The sequence below is a fragment of the Perca fluviatilis genome, chromosome 10 (assembly GCF_010015445.1).
Source record: "Perca fluviatilis chromosome 10, GENO_Pfluv_1.0, whole genome shotgun sequence".
Classification (NCBI taxonomy): domain Eukaryota; kingdom Metazoa; phylum Chordata; class Actinopteri; order Perciformes; family Percidae; genus Perca; species Perca fluviatilis.
In genome coordinates, this window is record NC_053121.1 from 31,127,251 (window position 1) to 31,152,898 (window position 25,648).

The 25,648-nt window shown below is 38.6% G+C and overlaps 2 protein-coding genes across 9 annotated transcripts in view; both read left to right on the forward strand.

Moving 5' to 3' along the window:
- The window catches only part of ldb2a (LIM domain binding 2a), a 91,949-nt gene extending 77,944 nt beyond the window's left edge, over nt 1-14,005 (forward strand). The window contains exons 6-9 of one of the 6 annotated variants that reach the window (XM_039813707.1): nt 1,221-1,344; nt 3,393-3,446; nt 4,264-4,412; nt 12,039-14,005. In XM_039813707.1, coding sequence (XP_039669641.1) covers nt 1,221-1,344; nt 3,393-3,446; nt 4,264-4,412; nt 12,039-12,269 — 558 coding nt within the window. In that variant the 3' untranslated portion in view covers nt 12,270-14,005. The remainder of the gene's footprint in view (nt 1-1,220; nt 1,345-3,392; nt 3,447-4,263; nt 4,413-12,038) is intronic. The other 5 variants (XM_039813709.1, XM_039813710.1, XM_039813711.1 and 2 more) reach the window with 5 other exon arrangements.
- A 2,169-nt stretch (nt 14,006-16,174) lies between these two features.
- The window catches only part of tapt1a (transmembrane anterior posterior transformation 1a), a 31,053-nt gene continuing 21,579 nt past the window's right edge, over nt 16,175-25,648 (forward strand). The window contains exons 1-4 of one of the 3 annotated variants that reach the window (XM_039813367.1): nt 16,175-16,401; nt 18,750-18,880; nt 20,980-21,098; nt 24,625-24,657. In XM_039813367.1, coding sequence (XP_039669301.1) covers nt 16,212-16,401; nt 18,750-18,880; nt 20,980-21,098; nt 24,625-24,657 — 473 coding nt within the window. In that variant the 5' untranslated portion in view covers nt 16,175-16,211. Of the gene's footprint in view, nt 16,402-18,749; nt 18,881-20,956; nt 21,099-24,624; nt 24,658-25,648 lie in introns of those variants that run through there. The other 2 variants (XM_039813368.1, XM_039813369.1) reach the window with 2 other exon arrangements.

The following is a 25,648-nucleotide window of genomic DNA, read 5'->3' on the forward strand; positions in this document are numbered from 1 at the left end:
TGGTTTCTTTTAACCATGAAGTGTTTCCTAATCTTAACTAAGTCATTTTTGTGCCTGAACTTGATTTTTTAGGAAACTCATATAGATATTTTTCAGTTAAAATATGTCTACAGCGGTGCCTATATATCGACAGTACTGTAAGCTACTATCATTTCTAATAGTGAGGTATTGCTACATCTATCAGGGGGGAAAGCGCAGTATGGGGTCCTTACAGCCAAACAATATGGGTGCTCATGAAAATACCTTACTATTTATGTGCCGCTGTTAATTGAAAACTGCATTTTAACATTAGTGAATCAGGTTAAAACCAAATACAAACAAAATATGATGAGACACTACACAAAATATCATAGGAAACCATCTCAAAAGCTTGCGCTGCTCATGATAATAAAAAAAATTAAAAAAGATGTTGCAGGTTCCAGGGACTGGGAGAGGTGGGTATAATGGTCAAATTTTCAAAGATAGCGAAAAGTCTGAAAGAAAAAGAAAACCGTTTCATGCAGTTAGTGGGAAAAGACGGGCAGGTTGCCTGGAGTTTGATCCTAGTGTTACCCTGTGATTGGTTCAGCAATAAGACAGCACTATAGCTGTTGAACCACTGTCCTCTGACTACACCAACAAGCATTTGGATGGTTGCTGCTATTAAAGAAAGAGGGGGGCTGACCAGTAATGTTATCCAGATGTTATCTGGATAAACTAAGCCTGATGTATTTAAAATGACAGGCTGACCCCTGGTTCCTCTCACTGCAGATCACCAGAGATTTAGAAGACAGAATATTGTACTTTTAACTGGAGAATATTGTTGCAGTTCAGTGTGGGAACAAGGGACTGTTTTGGTTTTTCCAAGTACGTGTGTATTGATGCATTAATGTGTCATACACATGTGAGTTGTAAACCGCTCAACAAAAGCTGCTCATATTAAAATGTATTGTCCTGCCCATCTTTCTCTCTCTATCCGTCTCCTCTCTAAAGCTCTTGACAATAAACCTGTTTTTAAAGGCACTTATTAATAGTGTCTATAAAAAGTAGATTTATTGCACAATTAATCACTCAAAGTCAGTCTATGGGTGATTAATTGCGCAACAGACTGTGTTTTTATCGATGTTGTTTTGCTTTACGTTGATAAGAGGCAACAGCAGTGGACAGGACACTGTTCTCTCATCAAATGTTAAATAAATCTGCTTCAACTGAACGTGTGGTTTGTCCTGTTGTGTCAGCAGTTGTGTGTCATCCTGGAGCCCATGCAAGAGCTCATGTCAAGGCACAAGACCTACAACCTCAGCCCCCGGGACTGTCTCAAGACATGCCTATTCCAAAAATGGCAGAGGATGGTAGCCCCACCAGGTAACTATTGTTAAAACACATATCTTTACTGCCCGTTTGCCTGTTAAAATAAGCAGATCCGGATAGGGTTTCTTCAGTCAAACCCAGAAATCTAAAAGATTATGAAAAGTGCTTTTCTGGTATTCTCTCATTAAAGATTTTCAGATAACTCGGGATAAACCTGCTTCTCTGAGCAGGCCCCCAGAAATAAGAAGCTCTTGTCCAAAACGGGGTCAAATGACAACAGAAAGACATCTACATTTTCTAAAATGTTGTGGATCAAGTGTTAATCGTTTTCTCTACTGTGGTCTAACTGACTTCCTTTCCTTAAAAAAACGTTTAATTCTGTACCATCACTCACTTTGTAGGAATAGGAATATATTTTCTCAGAGTCTGTTTTTATTGCATCATTTATGTTTCCAAATTTGCCATTATATGTCTTAATCCCTTAAATATGTTTTGCCTGTCAGGTATTTGAAATTAATCAGAATTCAGGGCTGCCTCCTGCATCTCAACCTCGCCAATCTTAACGGGCCTCTCAGCTCTCTATGATTGATGTTTTAAGGGTGGTTTCTGAAAAGTACCAGGCTTAAATTGGCTGTGCGGTCTTAAGCTGGAGAGAAAGAGTAAGCCGAGTTTTTTTGGACACATCGGAGTGGCTGCAAATTACAGCAATGCTTAGCGAGGCGTGACGAGATGTCTTTAAAAACCAACACCAGTCAAAAAGCCTTTGACTCAGACCTGTGTAACTTTAATTAAGAGTGCCGGGTGTAATCAGACTTGTAGATCCAGCTCCCCGGCCAGCGGCTCCCCAGTGTCGACGACGTTCTTCAAAGAAAAGAAGAAAAAAAAAACGGGGGAAAAAAAACATGGAAAGCATTTTATGAATATAAAGTCTGAGGAGAAAAAAGCTCTTGTATTGATGGTTAATTGTCCCATGGAAAGAGATCTTAATATAAAATCCTACATTGGGTTTTATATCATATATATGTGATTCATGAGAAACGGCTTCATGTGTAATGTAGTATAATATAATATACAGCTTTATCGTTTTATTGGTTTGATCTTTGTGCTGGTTTTTGATCCATAAGTTGCTTCAGGGTAACATTTAAAATTGTAGGCATAATAAGTATAATACTTTCTTTAAGTCAGGCCTCCTCTATGTGTTTTTTCGGGTCATTTTATCCCATCTATCTATATATATTTTCACATGAAGTTTGCCTGAACTTTGCAGTTTAGCTGGAAATGCGGTTTTCCCTCATTGGTGGCGTGTTATTCTCCTTTTCCTGCAATTCTTCTCCAGCTCGAAAACTGGTTGGGATTTCACCAGGAAGGAAGCCACAGGCACATTTATGCTCTGATAAGTCCTTTTGGTGGAAATGGAAGTGATTTTAGTGCGTCACCGGTTCAGCATTGAAGGAAACCAGTCGGATAACAGAAATGATTGTCTCTGACAATAGGCCCACTTTTTTACACACGTTCGTCAAAGTCAGGAATCAAAAGAGAAAAGATACTGATTAAAAATCCCCTTATTGTTTTCCCTCTGATAGTTTCAGTTTTGTTTGTATAACGACTTGCTGGTTGTTGTAACTGAATATGAAGGCTTCTCCCTCAGTGTGATTAGTAATAACCTCGAAAAATGTATTTCATTTTCAGACATCTGTTTGAAGATCACAGCAGTGTTCTTTTGTCTCCCTCGAGATTAAAGGAATGATTTTCTAACAAATGTTGGCAGAATTTGCTAAACCATGTATTCATAAATTATGCACGACATAGATTATTTTGTAAATACTAGAAACACCAATATCTCTATTTAACCTCTGTCTGTACTTTATATCTTTTTGATAATAATGTTTTCACTTGTGATTTAATTACACCTTCAGGAATTATGTAGAACTCATAATTGGAAAAAGATTTTTCACCTAAGCACAAGTTTTCCAGTGGTGTTGAGTAGCATCTACAATTGTTTCTCTTCATTTTTTTCTGTTGTCATCTCTGGTCTCATTCTGTCTTGTTGAGATTAATCAATCACCTGAATAAAATAAAACTTATTTTGGCTCCGGTTTCAGCTGGACACCCACAGAACTTCAAAACGGAAATATTTCCCACAAATCACAAAAAAGGTATCTTCTCTCTTACACTGTCTGTAGTCTTAGAAAGCAGCATTTTATTTGCTCACTGGCCATACCATGAAGTTTGTGTGCAAGTTCATCTGCATGTTTCCAAATAGCACTAATACATGAAATACAACAAATACATGTTACATGTGCCAGATTAATGCATGTAAAAGCATAATTCTGAAGCACTGGCTAAAACATAATGATCAGAACGAAAACACACTCGTGCTCGGCAAATCAAATCTGCAGTATTGCAACAAGAATGGATGCAGTATAATAACATGTTCAGTAAGACAAACAGGAATGTGCTTTCTGCCTCAGCAGAGCAGTTTTAATCTGGCTCATGCTATTGAGAAACATAGCAATCGGTGCAGCACCAGAATCATTAACAAATTTACTTTACGTTGAGCATCAGGGTCCATTGTTGAGCATTTATGCAAATGGGACAGGGGTTATTTCGTACTAGTGCATGTCTTGGGAGATGTCAACGCTCGTGCGGGTTCAACCTTTGAAGAAAACAAAGCATGGATCAGTGTAGACTAGTTGCTCTTGTCTCTGTAACGTGTGTGTGTGCGTGTGTGTGTGTGTGTGTGTGTGTGTGAGTGTGTGTGCGTGCGTGCGTGCGCGTTGTGTGCATGTAAACAGGCATTTTGCACAATTCTGTCCGCACGCCTTTGTGTCTCCACATACAGTATGATGCTATCTGTCCGAGTCTCTCTACTGTATGACCTATAACACACAAACACTCCACACTGCACACACCCCTACACCTTGTCTCCGTCTGTATGCGTTATGTTCTTGGCATTGCCTCTGTTTCTCTTTGCTGGTCGTGCCAAAGCTGAGCCCGCCCGACAGACAACCACGAAGAGGAGGAAACGGAAGAACTCAGCCAGCAGCGCCAACAGCGCAGGCACCACCGCCAGCAAGAAACGCAGCCCCGCCACCAACTTCAGCCTCTCCAGTCAGGTACCTGTAAGCATCAGCTCGGTTTGCCTCCTCTTTTATTTTTTTTCTATGACTCCACATGTATGTTTGCAGGGTTACACACAGGCACGTGGTATTCCTAATGGTATTGGAGCTACAGTATTAGGTTTAATTTATTTGCACAAAAGAAAAACAGGAGGGGAGGGTAGAAAACAAATCTGTGCAGTGAGACAAAGAAACCTCAAGGGATTTGTATGAAAACATGTCGCCCTAAAAGACAAAGGGAAAATACATCAAATATTATAAAGAGTGACGCAAACGGCATTAAAAATCATCAAAGTAGAAATTCGTACAGCCGCTAAATTCAAATACAGCCAGTAAAGAAGGTGAATAAGTGTTCCTTTGCTGCAGGTAGTATCGTATCACTAACTCTCGATTTTTCCTTAGTTTATGAAAAAGAAAATTATGAAGCCTACTTTGTTTTATTAAAATCAAGTTGCAACTTAAGAACTCCAGAAATTAATCAAGCCCATAAAACTCACAGTCACAGTTTCCAAAACTGTGCAAATACTATGTTTTCTCAGCATTTTCTTGATGGTAAGTACTACTGTCATCGAAACAAGTGTCGTAATAAACCACACATCTGTCCATGAAGACACAGTGATACAGCTGAGCTCCTTATATGGTGCTGGAGTTGCAAAATGGAAGGAAAAATGAAAATACGAAGAAGAGGTTTACTTCCTTAGTTTTACCAGTTTCTTTCCAAGTACTCTACATGTTCAGAATATGTATGTGTAAAAAAGACCCAGCTGACCCCATTGCTCAACCAAGTGGTCGTAGCCTAGAGGTTTAAAAAACTCGGGACCAAATGGGAAAATGTGGGTGGGTAAAGTGACACTCTGGCCTCTCTCAGCCACCACTGCTGTAAATGCCCTCGACCAAGACAATGAACTCACAACTGCCCAGAGGACTAGTACTGTAGCAGAGTTTACTTGTATTCAGAAGCTCTGCATGTCTGGAACCGTCTGAATGTAAAGAGCACAGGGTAATTAATAAAAACAAATAAATGCCTACCTGATATTTTGTTTTTGAACAATACACTGTACTAGCTAGTAAAAGCAACAGTAAATGTAAGATGAAGATAGTACAATTTGATTATCTATAGAAAATGTAATAAATAGAAACAAAATTTATAAAGCAAATGTAAAACAATAACCCAATATTGGACAATAATATCAGTTGTGGAGCTTTTCAGTGGTGAAAGTGTGCATTTAACTGGATATAAAAAGGTCGACAATGCGTTTAGACTGATGTGTGTGTTTCATAGAAGATACAGATATGTTTGTATTTAAAGGTGCATTAGGTAAGCCTTATAAAACTAACTTTCTATCATATTTGCTGAAACGGACCCTATGTTCGAGTAGAACTACATGAAGCAGGTAATAAAAAAAAAATATCCGGCTCCTCTGGCACCACCTACAGCCTGTAGTGCGATTTGTAGAAATACACAGCTCCCTGTTCAGATGCACCAATCAGGGCCAGGGGGGTTGTCTAACTGCATGTCAATCACTGCTCATGGACACGCATTCATTCTCCCTTGTAGGGCGAGGGGCTTAGGCTTAGTTGTTGATGTTCAAATTTTTTGGCTAAGTCCTGGATCTTCGCAATCCTGCCTACGGCACCTTTAAGCAAACTGTTTACTGTAGGTTGATTTGTGTCTGTAAATCTAAATAATATTTTTTGTGACCTAGAAAATTACTTTTATCCATTGTTACACACAAACTTCAAAACTTGTTAGATAATCCTTTGTTGCTATTCTTAATATGTCCAGTATAGGGCTGGGTATAATGAGTTTAAAAAATCCAATACCAGTACTAATACCAGACAGTACCCTTAAAGTGATACCGATACCAATGCTACTTCAGTACTTTATTCGATACCCATCATGTGAATGGAAGCATCTTGGCACGCTGAACTGCCATCTCCTTCAAATACACCACCCAAGCTCGACTAATCACGCCACAGGATGTATGGGTTGTAGCTGTAGTATCACACGTCGCATTAAATCAATAACGTGATTTTGATTGGCTGCAAGCAAAACCATGCAAATAGTAATTTCTTTCTAGATCTGGGTACAAAAGTATCAAACGCAGGTATCATTTGACTGGAGAAGTTTCAATACTACTTAGTACTGTAGTATTTCGGCGATACCTTAAAGATATTGAGTACCAATACCCAGCCCTAACGTCCATTGTACAGTACAATTAACGGGGCGACCTCGTAGTCTCAAGCACTAAAAGAAAAGTTGTAATGTTCCTTTTTCAGAAAAAAATAGTATTGAAACATGTTGTGATGGAAACATTTCTACAACATACTGTAGGCATGGGACAGTAAAACCACAATACCAGCATTTCACCACAGGATGTCCCATCACATATTTTCTGTTTTAGGGTAATTCTGAAATACCTTTTTTAAATTAGGAAATCTTCCACAAATGACTTTAGTGAACAATTGAATTGCCTTACATCAGCAGTGGACTGTTACTCTCCAACATCAAAGAAACAAAACAAGTAACCAACAATGATTACAATAGATCTACTAATATTGACTCTGCATACTGTGTCCACGGATCTGAATTTGTAACGTGCCTCCATAACAGGCCACTTGACCAGTTAGAGGTTAAATAGCCTCTTAAACAGCTGAGTGCTACACCACATGGTTGGCGCTCCCCTGAAGAATGTGATGCTGTTGTGAGTGGGTTGTCTGCACATGCTCTCGTTTTGTACCTATTCCATATACCGCTCATTATACACATACTGTATTATATTTACACTACTGCATCCAATTTACTACTTCTGTAACCACGCTGGTGCAGCACTCTGGTGTTTTAGGATACAGGTCATTGCAGTTCAGTTAGAAGTGTGCTAATGATACTAAACAGTGTTAAAGGGTTGAAGGTTGGCATTAATGTGTGTTCATCTTGTACACTGGACTAATTCTGCTTAATGGGAAATTTAAGGGTGCAGATTCTTTTTTATACTCACGGCGTGTGTAGTATAGCAACCCTGTCCCCCAGAAGTGGCGTTTTTATACTACATTTTGAAAGAGAGACATAATTCCTGCCTTGATTATGTTCTGCCATCGGAGACCTGAGTCCTGTGTGTTTTTAGGTCGGGGCAAAAAAAGTACTTTAAAGATCTGGGTTTTGTTTAAATATTGCAAGAGAAACAAATAAAATATGTTGTCAGTGAACATGTTTTGCGACTCGGCAAATGATTGACAACGTTATGTTGTTTGAAAATGTAATCCGAGCAACACTGTTTCTTTCTTTGCTGTTGCAAATTTACATAAGTAAGATATAAAACATACTTTCTAGGAGACAGGCTTGAATCTAGGGACATTCTAGAACTTGTAGAAGCTCTACGTTTTTCTGGCATTTTTACAGTATTTCTTTCTCTCATCTACACACACACACACACACACACACACACACATACTGTACTGTCCCTCTATGATCCGTCCTGTGGTTAGCTGTCTCGTCATCTTTCCACTTTCCACTTACCTTCTTTCTGTCTCACACATACATACGTATGTACATCTCACGCACACACACACACACACACACACACACACACACACACACACACACACACACACACACACACACACACACACACACACACAAACACAGCATGCACAATTGTTTTCTCTCTAGAAGGCAGTTTGGCTCTGTGCCAGCTCTCATTATCACAGATATCTGTATGTAACCCTCCACCCCCAGCCCCTTCCTCCGTCACATGCACACACGCTACTCCATCACTGCCCCCCACCCTCTCCCCACAACCTCCTTCCTACACACACACACACACACACACACAAACACACCACCCGCACCACTCATGCCGTGCATTCACACGCCTCTTAAAGACTGGCAGCGTGGTTGGTAACATGCTGGTTACATATGTTGTGCGCCTGCTTTCTTTGTGTGAGAAGTTGTTCGTTTGTGCCTGAGCACAAGCCTACGTGAGCCCAATGACAATAAGGAGTGGACCCTCGCAGGGGAAGGGGGGGGGGGTTACCAGCGGCTGGAGGAGAGGAGGTGCTGGGGAAGGTGGGGATGGTGTGTGTGTGTGTGTGTGTGTGTGTGTGTGTGTGTGTGTGTGTGGGTGTGTGGGTGTGTGTGTTTTGGGGGGGTGGGATTCATACAGTGAGCAATACTGACCTCTAGTGGCCTGATTTTATGATTTTAGTGACGAACGTGTTGTTTCTTTTACCAAGCTGGCCTCTAGCAGCAGGTTTTTCATGCAGGCAGTGCATCTGTAACAAGTACAACACAGATTATGGACTAAATCCTTAATTAACTGTCCATCCACTCTCTATGAAATTGGTAGATTGATGATCATTGGAGGATTACATTTAAAAGGTTCTGCACTGAACTAAGATGGAGTCGCCTGCGTGTGGCACCGGGGAAAAAAAATCCTTGAACTCTTTGAACTTTCATAAAAATATTTAGACTCAAATGATCTTGAAAAAAAGTATTTTGCATATTTGCCCCAAAAATGTTTTTTAGTAATTTTATTCAGATGGCGACCAAATTAACAATTAATTGATTTGAGTAACAAGTATTGTCTGTGTATCCAAATCTTATTCATCTGTGCCATAGAGCTACGTTGTTATCCAAAAACTATTAAAAACACATAAATGAGCCACACTGTTGCTCTGGGTGACATCTTCCTTCATTAATGTGAATGTGGGCATTGCAGTTTATTTTGAGTCAATCCCACATTCACCATCCTGCTGCAGGAAAAACTCACCAGAGCACCAGATGTGTATCAATCCTCCACTGAAAGTAGTCCCCAACAAATGCACTATTTACTCTGTTGTGTGAGTAACATTAGCTAAAAACTACAACTCCCAGCTGTTTTATGAAAATGATAATTGCTGCAAAATAAATGTATCTACCGGTAGTTCATAATTGTGATCAGTTTTTAGGAAGATTTAGGAACAAACATGCTTGGACCTGGGAGCCACAGTCATTGAGAGACAGACAACCCATTATTGGGTTTGTTGACAACAAGAAAAATATAGAATACCACCAGTTTTATCCTTTGAAGTTATATTTTGATGTCAAAAAACAAATAGTACAAACTAGAAATAGATTATTTTCACTGTAGATCTTGTCTGTCTTTCTCTGAATTTGAATACAGAAGGGATGGAGGGACAGTAAACTTGGAGTGTGCATCAGGCCTGCAGACTAAACTTTATTAAAATATTTGTTATCTACTTTCTATTTTAAACAGTGTTTTTTTCTTTTTGCTGCTTTAAGGGACAATTTTGTTCTCCGGCCCTTTTGTCGTCGTCACAATCCACGTCTTCTTTCAATTCCCACTTGTTGTGTTGTGGCCAAATATGTCCTCCGAGATAGTCACTGCTAATCTCTGTAAAAAAAAAAAATGCTAATGACACTGCTCAGTGAATGAAGGGAGCAGGGATGCGTTGATCGCTGCGACGCCCCATTCAAAGCGTCGCCGCTTAGCTAGCGTTAAAGCTAACTCTTAACAAGATGAGTAGACGTGTTGACAGTATTAATTAGCTCACAATTAGCGCTCCCACGTCTCAGACTAGCCACCAGCTGTTATCGTCTGAGGGATTTTTTTTTTTTGGACCCAAAATTGGCCAGAGGTAGGTTGACGGGCCTCCTCACAGGAACAGATGGTGAATGCATGGCTTGTTGGCAATCAGCACGTTTTTAGCTAATGACTTAATTAGGTATGCAAATTGACAAATCAGTGTGGATATTGTCATTTAGTTGAAAAGCTCACCTAAATTAATTAGCCTGATTAAGGCATAGTGGGGTGTAGAAGTGGTCGCTAGGGGGGGTTTGGGGATGGCTTCGATAAATAAACTGCCTTGTACTCTTCATCTGAGTGTGTGTTTGGAGTTTTGGTGGGGGTTGGAGTGGGCTAAATTTTGTTTGTGTGTTTACATCAATGCTTGATGGAAGTGTGTTTGTACTGTGCATGTGTGCTTAGCGCTGTGCGATTTCTGTGTACAATCCTGGGTTGGTGTTGTGCACAATGCATAGGGTTAATCTGAGTTTGCATTTGAGTGCTTTTGTCCGTTTGTGTTCAGGTGTGTGATTGTACGGTAATCTGGATTCGTGTGCATGTGCACGTTTATCTGTGTGTGCGTGCGAGTGTGTGTTGCAGAGGAGACGGCTGAGAAGAGCGAGATCTCCCAAGCCAGGCTGCGTTGACACACTTGGCCAGTGAAGCGTGCGCTCCATTTAACTGTACAGCTTCTTTCCAGGTTACGGTGGGTGGCGCTGGGGCTCGCCAGCAGGGATGTGCTTAGTCAGTCAAAGGGAGATGAGATTCACAGACTCAGCACAGACACACACACAAAAAGATGAAGACGCGACCATGATTCAGAGCTTATTGATCAATGTTTGAGTTCACAAATTACACTCCAGTGATTATTCTAACTAATTCACTTCACTTTCATGACGTGCAGAAGAATGTGTCCTGAAACATGGAATGAAACAAGCACACCCACCTTTTAAAGACTCACCGCAAGAGTCACAGATAGAGGTGGGGTAATGGCTAAATCTCTCTCCTTCCCTTCCTTGAGAGGGTGAGAGGGTCATCTCTGTGAAATATGTCTTACATGATGAGTATTGATTGGGGCGGGTACAGAGCGCTGGGGGAATCTGCTTTCTGTACGGGAAGGTTTCATTTGCACCGAGTGCATTGGGGGTTCACTGGATACACCAATGCCTGTCCTCAACATACACACACTGAAACTTACACACACACAAACTCTTAGCAAGCAGGGGCTCTGTGTTGAAGTACCTCCCATCGTCGGGGGTTTGGGCGCTTCTCGCTTAGTTGGGAAACAGAAACCCTGGTAAACATAAACACACAAGATAGATCAACAACTGTAAAGACATCAGCTGCTGAATGAAAGTCTTGTCTTTATGACCTTATGGTTGTATTTTTAACCCTCCATTTTAAAAGGCGGTTGATGGGAGACAGACGATATGCATATTCATTCATTTGAAGTAATGCATGTGTTACTGTATGAGGTCTTTTTGGGTGGATGTGAGTTCACTTGGTATTCAGATGGTGCTTTGCTCTCAGAATTAGATGAAACAGATATGCATTAATGTCTTCTGTGGTGATTTCTCTCTCATTTTAGCATATTAATTTTGAATCACCCCGAGGCTAAAGAGAATGGTCCTGCACAAAACTGAAAACATGTCACGGGTGCCTGTGTAAAATTGATTATATTTGTGTACCGGTTTTATAACTGTAAAGACTGTTTTAAAAATGTAAAACTAAAAATGGGTTCATTAATGAAAACAATTTTGTGTGAGAGAAAAGATTCAAAACCCCATTGGATAAACTAAATATTTATGATGGTCTAGAAAAGAAAATGATTTTTGGCTCTTTCACTGAAAAAAAACCCATTTGAAACACAACAGTGGCCTAATTGTATGTTAATGCCAACATTCAAACAGCAGAAGTATGTGAATATAAAGTGTGAGCGTAACAAAAAATCGAGCCTGAGCAGATGTGACCTTTTTAAAATGTGTTTGTAAGAACGAGAACATGTCTAATTTCCTTACTTGTCAGTTTTGTAAACTTGCTCTCCCTCGTCTCTTCCCCTTTCCAGGACGTGATGGTGGTTGGCGAGCCGACCCTGATGGGCGGCGAGTTCGGGGACGAGGATGAGCGTCTGATCACTCGTCTGGAGAACACGCAGTACGACGCCACCAACGGCCTGGACGACGAGGACGACTTCACCAGCTCCCCGGCTCTGGGCAACAACGCCCCCTGGAGCAGCAAACCCCCAACCACCCAGGACAGCAAGCCTGAGAGCACAGCGCCCCAGCCCTCGCAGTAAAACAAACGAAGGAGAAGAAAAAAACAGATCCTTGACTTCATGTGGACTGGACTTTTTAACCTCTCTCTTACCCCTGAGGGCAGCGCTTTTACGCTTCATACAGTAATTATGTACTGAATCAGAATCTGCAAACTCACCACTGGCATGTCCAGCCAAAATATTCTGGATATTTTCCTCTTCTCTGAATTACTGTAACATCTTGGAAAACAAAAGAAATGGCAGCATTGCACAGCAATATCCACATGTCAAAGACAAGAAATGCATATAAGTGGTATGCAACTGTAATGTAAAAATACCAATGGCGTGGGCATTTTTTTTCAAGAATGCAGTGGAAAATTGCGGATCAAATTCTCCCTCAGATACAAACCTCTTGTTTAGCGGAATACTACAGCTATGATTGGTTGACCCGCAGGTCGCAAGTCATCATGCTGACAGTAGACAGAGGGGAGAAAAGAAGAAGAATAAAAACAACAAACAAAATGTCTAAAAAAAAAAATGGCAAGCTCAACTGTGAGAAGGCAAGGTGTTTTTTAACAGAGCCAATGGAAGCGACTAACCACATTGGAGACAAATGAAACATTGTTTGAGGCAATTGCATTTTTATTAGAAATTCAGTCGACTGTTGGTTTGTTTATGCTGTTGCTGTTTATTTCCATTTCCAATTAGGAGGAAATAAAAGTTCTCTACTGCTATGGACTCCTTTCAAACAAGGGGAAATCGTGTCCTAGGATTGTTCTTTTCACATTACTTCGGTCGTCACAGATTGTGATTTCATGCAAACAAGTTTGATTGTGTTCGTAGTCTATTGGTATTTTGCTTCTCTCAGAATCCTTTGCAGTCACGTTGTAATTTTGCCGATCAGTGTGTGAACTTTGCCGACACAGATTTGATGCATTAATGTTGATTTTTTTTTTTTTTTCTTCTCCTCAAACAATTTGACTTCTTTCCCTTTAACGACCTACTCCCAAACTGATACTAAAGCCTTTTCCTGCATGATTTTATAGGATTTTTATTTTGTTTGATATATGTACTTTTTAAAACACATCAGTCTGATTTTCCTTTTGGGATCATCAGTTTGGGAACACTGTTACAAGGTTTGTAGCTCTGTAAATAGATGTGGAATCGATTTTGTCCACTGTAAATCAGCCACTGAAACCAGTTTGGATATGGCAGCTGTTTTGTTTTGTACAGGAGGTTCTGATTTCTGTTGGGTGGTTTGGATGGACACTGGTTTGCTTCGGTCAAAAACCCCAACTCTCTGATGTTTGTCATCCTTTTAGCTAGTGCAGAACCAAAGCCACGAAGTTAACAGTCACACAATCATAGTTCTTGCATATTCTGTGACATAAGAAGAAACTATTACAACATTTTGAAAGCAACGCACAGATAAAATCCCATCCACCCCACAGTAATGGTTTGGTATCCCTGTATTTGTGCTCACAATTGTTCTTTAATCTTTAATTGAATTGCTAATATATCCCTGATCTCTTTTGTTGGAAATTTGTTTGAAAATGGGAAAGAAGACAGCGACATATGTCTTTATACAATTGGATCTTATGGGTATTTATTTGTGCATTTGTAAGGAAGCTAACACATTTCTAAATATGTTTGAGCCTAGTATTATTAGACACCATTTGTACATTATATAGCAGAGGTGTTCAGTGTCATATCTGATGTCTGGTATGTATGCTTTACCATTATGTGTGCCAATAAATCGTGCTTACAATGGAGTTGAATGTGGTTTGGTTGCATGCATCGTGTGCATGTTGCATCTGTTTATTTGTCAATTTAGTTACTCTATTTACAATGAACTCTGATTAATTTGATAAATCATTGGAATGTTCAGCAAGTGACCACAAGTCCATTTAGTAGCTCTTCTGAAGCTTTCGATCATATCACACGACCTTCCTCAGCAGATTGGAAAATGTACCAACACGAAAAGTCCTTGAAGTGCTCAGAAAAAGAAACACATTTGAAAATAAACAATTCCACAACACATCGCTATATCTGAGGAAAAAAGTGTAATAAAATCAAAAGCTCCTGAACCGCTGCTAAGCGGATTTTGCGATAAGTGTTTTTGTTGTCAGTTGGAAAATTCAGGTTTGATCTTTTTGGGACATGGAACAGGGTAAAGGTTTCATTCTCACCTGCATCTTAAAAGACAAAAATTTAACTTACACTTTAGGGAACTAAAGTTGTGTTTTTGCTAATCTTTTCATGTCCCTGGTGATAACTGATTTAAGAAGATTATTAGGAAATTACGTTATAAAATGAATCAGTGATCTTAACGTTGTGTGTTTGCGTCAGTCTCTCAAAAGTAAAAGAGCAAAAAGCTTTTTTCCAGAGCTGACATTTTCTGCTGATATGTAATGATCATACTGGGAGAATTCTATTGCAGAAGAAACAGAGTTAAAAATAGAGATGTTTACTCCCAAAGAACACTCAGAAGACCAAAATGCAATGCAGCCACAAAAGGTTGTGTTTTAAATATGAGGAGTGACCATCGTCATAAATATGCTCCAATATTCAAACACTAATTACTTTCATTTACATGCTCATACATTCACTTTTGATTAAAATCTTAATAGTTCATGTACCTTCTCCTCTGCTCCTTGGAGATTATTAAAAAGCATTCTGGGAAATATAGGAAATCACTAAACGAAATAAATCCTGGAATGTGATGAAGATGTCAAAAATAATATCTAGTGGGGAATCTGGGCATGGATTTTTTTCTTTAATTTGTAGCAGCCTTCAGTATATCTATTGCAGTTATGTCCATATGTTCCTATAGTAGGACACTGACGCTGTTTAAACAGCAGCATTGGATAGCAGAAATGTTATAGGCCCAAAATGTACAGTTCATCAAACGGTAGTATTTGTAGATTTGATCTATCTTCATTGTATTCATCCCTCATCTGCTTACTTAGCGTTACCTGAATAGTTTTGCTAAGTAAAACCTGGGGCACAAACAAACGTATGAACTACCCAGCAAAGTTCTTTAGGAACAGTCCTCGCTACTGTTGTTGGGTAGACTTTAAATCCATGAAGATTTGATGGAACTTTGGCGCCGTTGAGTGGATTATAGTGGGAACTGCAACAACATTTAATTATTTTATATTTCTTGTGTCACTCTTTTCTCTGTATCTCTGTGACATCATGCTGCAAAGAAGCACATCTAAAAATTGACCAGATTTTAATCTGACGAGTAAAAAACATTACTATTTATGCCATATTCAATCAGCGCTTGGCAAAAATGTGTTGTAGTATAGGCTTGGAGTTAGTCCATATCTTTATTTACTAACTTCCTCTTTATTGAAATAGACAAATAAGCACAAGTCCTTTGAATAGGGGAGTATTACCTTTCATAAAAAGATTAAAAACTAAATAATGAAGTACCTTCACAATATGTAAGTCTTTATCATTTTCACAGCCTTTGGATTTATAGAGAAATCAATATAATCAATGTAGTCCATTATATATATATATATATATATCATTATATATAATAAATTATAAATTATATATATTATTAGCTTTATATTATTTTATTATAATAATAAACTGTTTAATCATTTTTTTTTTTTTTTTTCTGTTTAATCTTTTTTCCTCCTCGAAACTTCACCTTTATGACGTCAATTGTTTTTACCCATACTCACAATGCGGTGACGTTGCCCCATGTTGCGCGAGTTCAGGATGGCAAATGCATGTCCCGCCCTACTCTGCCTTTCACTGCCTCCGATTGGCTTCCCCTGACACATTTACACTAATCCTAACCAATCCCACTCCCCTTGCCTAAACCTAACCAACCCAACCAGAGCAGGTAACAGGTACTAGCCAATCAGTGGGAGAGTGGGGCGGGCCATTCCGTTCCTATTCCTTCGCCATCCTAGGAAAACAATTTGGCAATTTGGTGCACAGGGCTACTGGGCTGCCAAAGTAAAGATGGCGGACTTGTCGGGGACCGATCTGTCAGAGGAGAAAGACGCCGAAATTGAGCTAAAGAAAAGACAGAAAAGACCGTGGGATGATTTGCACATGTCCGGTAAACTCGGTATAACTCCTGAACTGCCAGAAACGTTGGGATTTTACGATATAAACTCTGTCAGGAGGGAGCAGCGGGAGCACCCAGCAGGTAACCGTTGGATCCCCCTCCTCACGTTACGTTACTGACGTTACAGCTAATATAAGGCGTCTTAAATATATTATTTTAGTTTGTCGACTGTAAGCATTTTACTGTTGTGACTTCATGAATATGATATTATAACGACGACAGTCAATTGTATCTAAATAAGTTAGAAAAGCTTCAGGAGTTACATGTTGAAGCTGAGTCTGTCAACACTTGTTTTAGCGTTCAGTGCTAGCTTGATTAACGAGCTAATAATGAACTGTCCCCTGCTCACTAAAAACATATCTGTAACTGACACAATAGAGTCATTCTTTAAAACTAGTTCTGGATATTTTCTTTCACTATCTAGCTAGGTACTGTAGTAATGTCTTAAGTTAGTTTGCATGGCTGCATTTACCGCGCATGTAGTTATAGCTGCTTAAAGTTCAGTGAGCAGTACGTGTAATTTAGATAAGTTAGCTACACTATCTAGCTATTCACAGTGTTCGCTACGGGTGTCCACAAATCATGCTCTAAGGTGTTTTTTTCTGTCACCCATCATATCGTGTGACCTAATTCATTTGAGCTATACTTCCTCTGCAAACATTTCTATCATACGATATGATAGCAAAACTATGATAAAAAAGAAAGAAAATGAATGTGACCCCAGAGATACACAGAGGCTCGCCAGATTTCATAGTTAGGTTTAGGGCTGAGACAGTTAATCGATCACTTCATAGACAAATTAATAATTGACAGATTTTTTTTATATTCTATTAATCCTTGCATTTTTTTTTAAGCACAGGTACCAAACATACCCTTGTTCCATCTGCTCCAATGTGAGGATTTTAAGTGAAGATTTTAAGTTTTTCTATATGACGGTTTACGGAATATCTGAATGTATCTTCTTGGCTTTTGACTGTGGATCGGATTAAAAATGACATTTAAATAAGACCACCTATATTATAACATCAATACTTCACTGGTTAATAATTGGTCAATAATAATAATAATAATAATAATAATAATATAATAATCGAGAACATGATCAGCAGATACTTAAAAATAATTATTAGTTGCAGCCCTACTGTAATCACACCTTACCTGCTCAGTCGTTTGGTCTTTTTTGTAGTTGCTCTCAATGTCACAGATTTGGGTACACCACTATCTAAATACTATAGAGGCAACATGTTTGGTAATAGCCATTAAAATAAAGGTGATAAAAGTGTTGTGTGTGTATATACTTGAAACTTGTCATTTGAGTTGGATCCTCATTTGACCGGCACATTGTGAATTTATTTAATCAAGTACAGGGCATATCTGATGTTAGGTAAACACTACTGAATAAATATTGGACAGTATAAAGTTCAAATTGTGATGACACTGTAGCTGAGATAAGATGCAAATTTGCACTAGAGGAAAAAAATATATAATTGCCAATTTTGCAGTGTTTCCTCGTTCAATTTAAATTAAAATATATTACAATGTTCTTGGGCCCTAGTTTGTGACTTTTTAAATATCTTTGTAATCCAGGCATGTTTGTGGTGCTCTCAGTGTGCAACTTAGCAAAGTTGTTGATTGTTAAGCCAACATGTTTTGTTAGGTCATGTGATCGAAAACGTACAAATAGTTTATTTTTGTCTTCAGTTTAGGAAGCGTGACATGTTTGACAGGATCTCACAGGTTCAAGTCGAGTGGAAATAATTTCAACACAGTATGGGGGGGATTTAGGATGAAACCGACTGTGACAATTCAACAAATCCAGGCTGTTTGCTTTTTCACTTTATTTAACGAGTTAATAACAAGATAAATCACTTTATTTTAATTTTCTTATCATTCTTCAAGTAGCTTTTAATGCATTTAGACCTATTAAGTCAGTCACTTTCTCATTTTGAGCCCGTGAAACATTTGATGGATTTCCACTATTTTCTGACATTTCAAAGACCAAATGATTAAGCGATGCATTAAAAATAATTTGTAGATTAATCAAAAATTAAACTAATAATCATATTTTGCACCCATAGACTCATTATACTTAGCCATAGCAAGTTGTATGCCAGAGTTAAAATAAACTGTCACTACCACTTTACTCACTTTCTCTCAGTCATGTTAGTCATGACAAAACCTTCTGTATCACAAAGCCGGTCATTTTGCAGGTTCAGCCATTATAAAGATGTATTCAAGGTGCACAGTGAGCAGTGAGCTAAAAATATTGTTAAGCCTCCTGTTTTCATCATCCAAAGAAGTTTCCTTCTCTTTTACTTTGCAGTGTGTGACACTCAAAACGTTGGTGCTCTCATTGTGTTGATCGCTGTGGTTGTAATTGTTGCAGACAATGGCCTTGTGGTAACACTGGTGCTCTGATGTTGTTCCAGATCCGTCGTTGACCCGCTTCATTAGCGCAGAGCTCACCAGAGGCTACTTCCTGGAACACAATGAGGCAAAGTACACCGAGCGCAGAGAGAGAGTTTACACATTCCTGCGTATTCCCAAGGAGCTTGAGAAGGTACTTAGGTCCTGAACTCAGCTGCTCTCCCTCTCTTCATCTATCACCATCTGTCTGATGTTATTTCATTCAGTTTACAGCTCACAGTCAGCCCATAACTGTGTCAAACTAGGGCTGGGCGATGTGGAGAAAATCAAATATCACGATTTTTTTGACCAAATACCTCGATATCGATACTGCAACGATATTGCAGTGTTGACTATTGGTGCTTTCACAAAATATTTACACAATGAGATTTTACAACATTCTGGTAAATTCAGAAAATTACATAACTTTACTGTAATGCAGCTTTTAAAACCAGGAAATGACACTTATGCCATATTATGATATTCCGATATCCAAAATCTAAGACGATATCTAGTCTCATATCACAATATCGATATAATATCAATATATTGCCCAGCTCTATGTCAAACTGAGTCATTCCTCAGCCTTATAATCCTCCTACATGTTCTGCAATAATTCTGAACTCAATTCATTGTTTTGGTTATTTATCAAGTAAATAATAACCAACTACAGTATTTGTTGGCTAAAGCTTCACAAAGGAAGTTGTAACCAGCTTGCCTTCTCCATTTGATATTATTATACATTGAACTTAGTGTTTTTTGTAGCAGCTGGTCAGATAAAGTTTGCAATTTCAAAACATCAATTTAGTCTTTGTTTGCCTAACATTGATAGACAAAGTAATTAATTTAAATAAATAAAAAAAGAATACTGAAAAGACTAAACAGAAATAAAAAAAAAATCATCATTAGTTTCATTCTCAAGTACACTTGTAGATACATACACTTTTTACACATAATTGACGTATGTAAAACAATATAATATAAAAAAAAAACATAGAATTTTGCCATGTGACTCACTGACACCAGTTTATTTTTGTTGTTCTTGTCATTAGCCACCAGGTGGCAGTGTTGAGACATAAAATGTGGTTAATCTGTACTGTGTGCTGCTTCTCTTTAGGAATGTGTCACATATCCTACATACCTATATATCTATATATCTAAAAAAAAAATAATAATAATAAACACAGGTTAACATGTAGCCTGTTAAGAAAACTGACCCAACTTATGAAATTAAACAATTATGCTTTAAAATCGTACAATTAGGCCATTGAGGCTATCCTCCTCTGTGTCTTTGTTTATTGTTTGTGGAGTTGAGTAGACCCTCTTTCTGCAGAAATACATCCGAACAAGCGAGCCCAGACGAACGTAGCTCTTACTGGCTCGGTTTTTCCTTTGGGGGCAAGAGAGGAATGTGTGTAAACATAAAAGACCTCACTGAGTTTACTATGTTAAGCAGACTTACCAACTTCATGGGCACCTGACGACGAGTCAAGTCACATAGAATCCACCAATGAGAGACAAACCCTCCCACCAGCTTCTCCCAAAACTTGCCTCATGCCTTTATGTTTCTCCAGTTAGAAGAAGGAGTAAGAAGACAATTCACTTATTTTAAAAAACAATGAAAGGGCAATGGCTGTTTTGTATGTGGAAAACTGTGAAGGTATGTGTCTGCTGCATAATTTGGTTTAGGCCTACCCTTTTATTTTATGGTTACATGTAGTTTGTTAGTTTTCTCCTGGCTTTTCCTCCAATGGAAAGAAGATGTGTGACGTCCTCAGAAAATAAGAGAAGGGACATTTTCTTTTCGAAGATTTTTTTTTTGGGTGGCTTTTTCACCTTTAATTGATAGGACAGCTAGATGAGAGAGGGGGAAGACATGCAGGATATCGTCACAGGTTGGAGTCGAACCCTGGACCTCTGCGTCGAGGCATAAGCCTCTCAGTATATGTGCGCCTGCTCTACCCACTGAGCCAACCTGGCCACGAGAAGGGACATTTTCAGCTAGAAATAACTTTTGGATGTAAAGAAACTGTTGTGTCCCCCCCTCCCCAATTATTTTATGTTATTGTTCTTGTCCTTTGATACAGATACATAGTTAAAGATGATGATGAGTAAATGTGTCTGCCGGCTGTACGGTATCTTTCCCACTGATGGTCATTGTTTAACAGGGAGGTTTTGCTTAATGCATACTGCATGTTGTTCACACTGACAATCATTGTTTCACTTGGAGGTGTTTCGGTGTGACTTTTCCAGCTGATGACCTTCGGCTTCTTCCTGTGTGTGGACGCATTCCTGTATGTCTTCACTCTGCTGCCCCTCAGGGTGCTGCTGGCCGTGCTCCGCCTCCTCACCCTGCCATGCTGTGGCTTCAGGTTAGAGCCTAAACACACACTCTAAACACACACTCTCCTACCCGTACACATTACCAAAGAAAAACATGTAATTATCCCTGCAAACCAAAAGTGCCGCTTAACATAAACCTGCATACAATATAAAATATAATCACACAGCAGCACATAATAAGCCTCAGGAATAAAGCTGTACTACAGTAACATTCAGATGTTTGGGCTGCACAATTACACATAAACAGATATCTTTGATAATTGATTATCATGATTATTCATCATTTAATTTGATTCAACATTTTGAAAAAAATACCCTAAAGTTTTTTTTAACTTTAGTTTTAAGTTTGGCACTTAAATTTCCAGACTTCCAGAAATTTATCACCTTGTTTGCTTCTTGCATAGTTCAGTGGGGTTCAACTCTGACCTGTAACTTGGCGAGAATTACTACAGACATGAAAATCACTCACCTTTCGGCGAAATTCGCCGTTTTGAAACCAAAATAGGTGACCTACGTGAATCGTGTAGATTCAATGAGAAAATGTTTAAGGGGAGAGGGGGTGTAAGTACTCGGGCCTGGTGCCCAATTTCTGGCCTATGACTATTTTAGACCAATGAAACGAGTTGTAGCCAATCGGATGCAAAGTAGGGCGGGTCTTTGCCGAAATGTCAGAGTGCGGTGCCGGTGTGTTCTCCGTGGTAACGCGGCTAAAAAAAATGTAGGCAAAGTTTATCAAACTTGTAGCTTTAGTTGAGAAAGTAGTTAAAACAAATGGCGCTGGGCATGAATGGAGGACAAGAAGAAAAGGGTGGAGACGGGAAGTCGTTTGAGGGAGCCAGGTGCTTCTGCAGCGCATGTTTTGGACGGCAGCAGCGGTAAGACAGTGCTTGCTAGTCATTAGATGCTAGTCACAAAGCTTCGGTCCGTGCACTCTGTCATACGAGTACGTTACCGGCAACGACCGCTACTGTTAAGACTGCGACTGCGCCTTTACTGACCGACCGTGATACAAACAATACGTGTGTGCACGTTCATAGCGGAACATGATTTGTAAAAGCTATCTGAAGCCCAAACTGCCTTGACAAAGCTGTCTGTTTGGACTCAGCATGGCAGGTATTTAAACATAACGGCCTTGTCCCAGAGTTTAGACGTCTAGCTATATGAAAAGATAAACAATGCAACGTTTTTAATAAATGTAAATAAAGCAGCTAATATCAACATGGACAAAATCTTGAATGTATTAATTCGCTTTTTTGATGATGACCTGGCCAAAGTACTACATTTTAGTTTTCACAATGGTTCATTGTAGGATTATGATATTATTGCAATATGTAAATCCACATTGACTCTTTATTTAACATATGGTTGGAAGTAGTAAAAATTGATCCAAAACTTTTTAGTCTTTAAAAATTATGACTTTTATTATTGTGTAATGTCAGAAGGACTTTAACTGTTTTGCCAGTCAAATTAACTTTAATGAGTGCATATTGAAATATTATATTGTTGGTTGGCAAAAAATGCATCTCAAAATGCATCAGATTGATGCTTTAAAATATGGAATATTTAAAATTTTCTTCCGGGGGAGCATGCCCCCGGACCCCCCTAGACAGGTAATATCCTTCTCACCTTTTTCACCCCTGACCCATTTTCATGCCTGTACTAATGCCATTTCAGTTTGAGAGTGGCAGTGGAAGTATTAATTGTTGCCATTTCCTGGTATAACTTTTCTAAATGTTATACAATAAGCTGAATAGAAAGAATGCTGCATGGCTGCCAGTGAGTGCTAGCACAGGAGTAGAAGGATGGTACTTAAGTATTTTATAACAGATATTTAATTTATTTAAAAAAATCTCCAACTTGTTGAATTATATTTAGGAGCTTATACTTGCTAAACACAATATTTGTAATGTAATGCAACAATGTTTTGCCTTGTAAATTTTGACCAAAGTTGTGTTTGCAGTTATCATTCATAAATAATTGTACAGCCCTATTATACAAGTGGAGCTAAATCATAGACACACACAGACACACACAGACACCACACACACACACACACACACACACACACACACACACACACACACACACACACACACACACACACACACACACACACACACACACACACACACACACACACAAACAAATACATGCATACACATGACTCTAAAAGTTGTTGTGTTCTGTTTGGTATATGAGCATGATTTGTAGTAATGCAACATTTACCCTCTTCCTTTTTGGTTTCTTGATTTAAACAGATTTAAACAGACCTAGTAGCTAATGTTGTATGAAAAGGCTTTGTGAGAAATGCTTGTCTTGTTTCTCTCTTACGACATGGTCATCTTTAACTATTGGTTGCTTCTTCAAACAGCAAATATCCACATTCTGTGCACTGGTAAAATGTTAAAAAGCATAATATTGCTGATATATTGCTGTAATATGCCACCAGTTCATGACTTTTGTTTTGTGTATTTCCCTATAAACAGATAAACACATACTATAGTTTTAAACATAGCAGCTGTTTTCCTCTTCCACATGGAGCAAAAATAGGCCTTAAAGACATTCTGGTCAAGTTTTCTGATCACTTATTTTATATCAGCTGTCAAGGTTTGTCAAATAACTGGTCTGCCTCTTACCAGGATAATGTTGCTGTCTTTCTGTTTACATTCAAGCACTTCAAGGCTTCTAAATTCAACACTATGTCTGAAAATGAATGTGATAGTGTTTAGGCCTTGATAAGTTTGGGGTTTGTACAAAATATCTGGAAAAACAATACTCAATGTAGCTTTTAGCCAACTGTCAAAGAGTCATCTTTTGCTATATGTTTTCATTAACAGCGGTTTCACTTTGAACACACATTGACCCAAATAGTAATAAAAAGTATGTAATATTGAAATTGAAAAGCAGTACATTTACTCAAGTACTTAATTACAATTTTGAGGTGCTACTTTTATACGTATTCTTCACTACATTTTGGAGGCAAATAGTGTACTTTTTACACTTTTTTTCATTACATTTATTTGACAACTTTAGTTACTAGTTTGCAGATCTAGATTATTAATACTAAATACAAATCAACTAATGAAATTATGATATCGTATCAGAGGTTAAGGTACCCAGCAGTATATAAAGTAATTAAAATTAGCTCAACCTTTACCAGCTGCAACATTAGTGATTAACACATTAATGCATGCAATTAATAATAATACTTATTATTATTATTATTATTATTATTATTATTATTATTAAATGAGTACTTTAACTTTTGGTGTTTTAACTATGTTTCGATGCTAATATTTTTTTGTATACTTTTTTTACTTGAGTAAGATTTTGAATGCAGGACTTTTACTTGTAACTGAGTATTTTTTACACTATAGTATTACTTTTTTTAACATAAGTAAAATCTCTGAATACTTCTTCCACCACTGAAAAGTGCAGTAAACATACAGTTTCATATGTACCCAAAGACCCCCTCCTTCCCCCCTGATGGACACTGCCCGTCTTCCTCACCTCACCCTCTATCTGATTCTCCCCTCGCTTTCCTCCCCCCTGCAGGGCACGCACATGCCCCTACTGCAGGAGAAGCAGGTACGCTCCCTAAAGCCTATCAATGCTTCATAAATGTTATCACTGTCCTGAACTGGCCTCCACATCCATTCACCGGTTTATCTTCATCTCCATTGTGTCTGTTAATATACAGCTCGACACCTCATGTCATGTTTCCATTCTTCGAGCCAGAGCAGCCATGTTGGTTCCGCATAAGTCTGTTTTTTTTCAAACTCATCCAGGGAAGGTTTGCTGAGAGTGCATGCTCATTCTCATCACCATGTTGCTTGTCAGTGATACAGCTGCACATGCTTAAACTGGAGGGCAGCTTATTGCACAGCTCCTCTAAGGCAGTTTGGGGCTCATTTGTCTTGTTTAAGGGAAGGGAAAACTCTGTTTATTCACCTTCCCTGCACAGATACCCCCAGCTGCTCTGCAGGTTGCAGGTTTGCTTCTCTAACAAGGTTTTGCATCAGAAATCAAGCTCTTTTCTTTTACTGGTGCAGTCTTAATGCCTGTCAGGCTAATAATGCATATAGTAAATGGCACATAGTGATGGCTAGTTGGAATGCAGCACATAGCTGACTCACTGACTGCGCTCAAACATGCATAATATTCACGTGTGTTATGGAGATACTGCTTGTAGAATAGAGATAGTGAAAGCTGCTTTGTACAGGCTACACTGCCTGCAGCTTTGCCTCCAGAGAGCTGAGTGTGTCGCACATGTTGAGAATAAGATGCATTACCACCTTAACCACCTGAATTCAAAAGCTACTGTTTACCTAAACGTGTTTTCAAGAGAAGTGTAATGTTGTGAATCTGTTATTCGATAAGAAGATTGACAGAAAATTAACCAGTAATAATTTTAATGATTTTATTATTTCTTTTAAGTCATTTATCGAGCACAAATGTCAAATATTCACCGGTTCTAACTTTGCAAATTTGAGGATTTGCTGCTTTTCTGTTGTTTTCTTATCATTGTAAATGAAATATCTTTGGGTTTTGGACTGTTGATTGAAAAAAATAAGGGAAG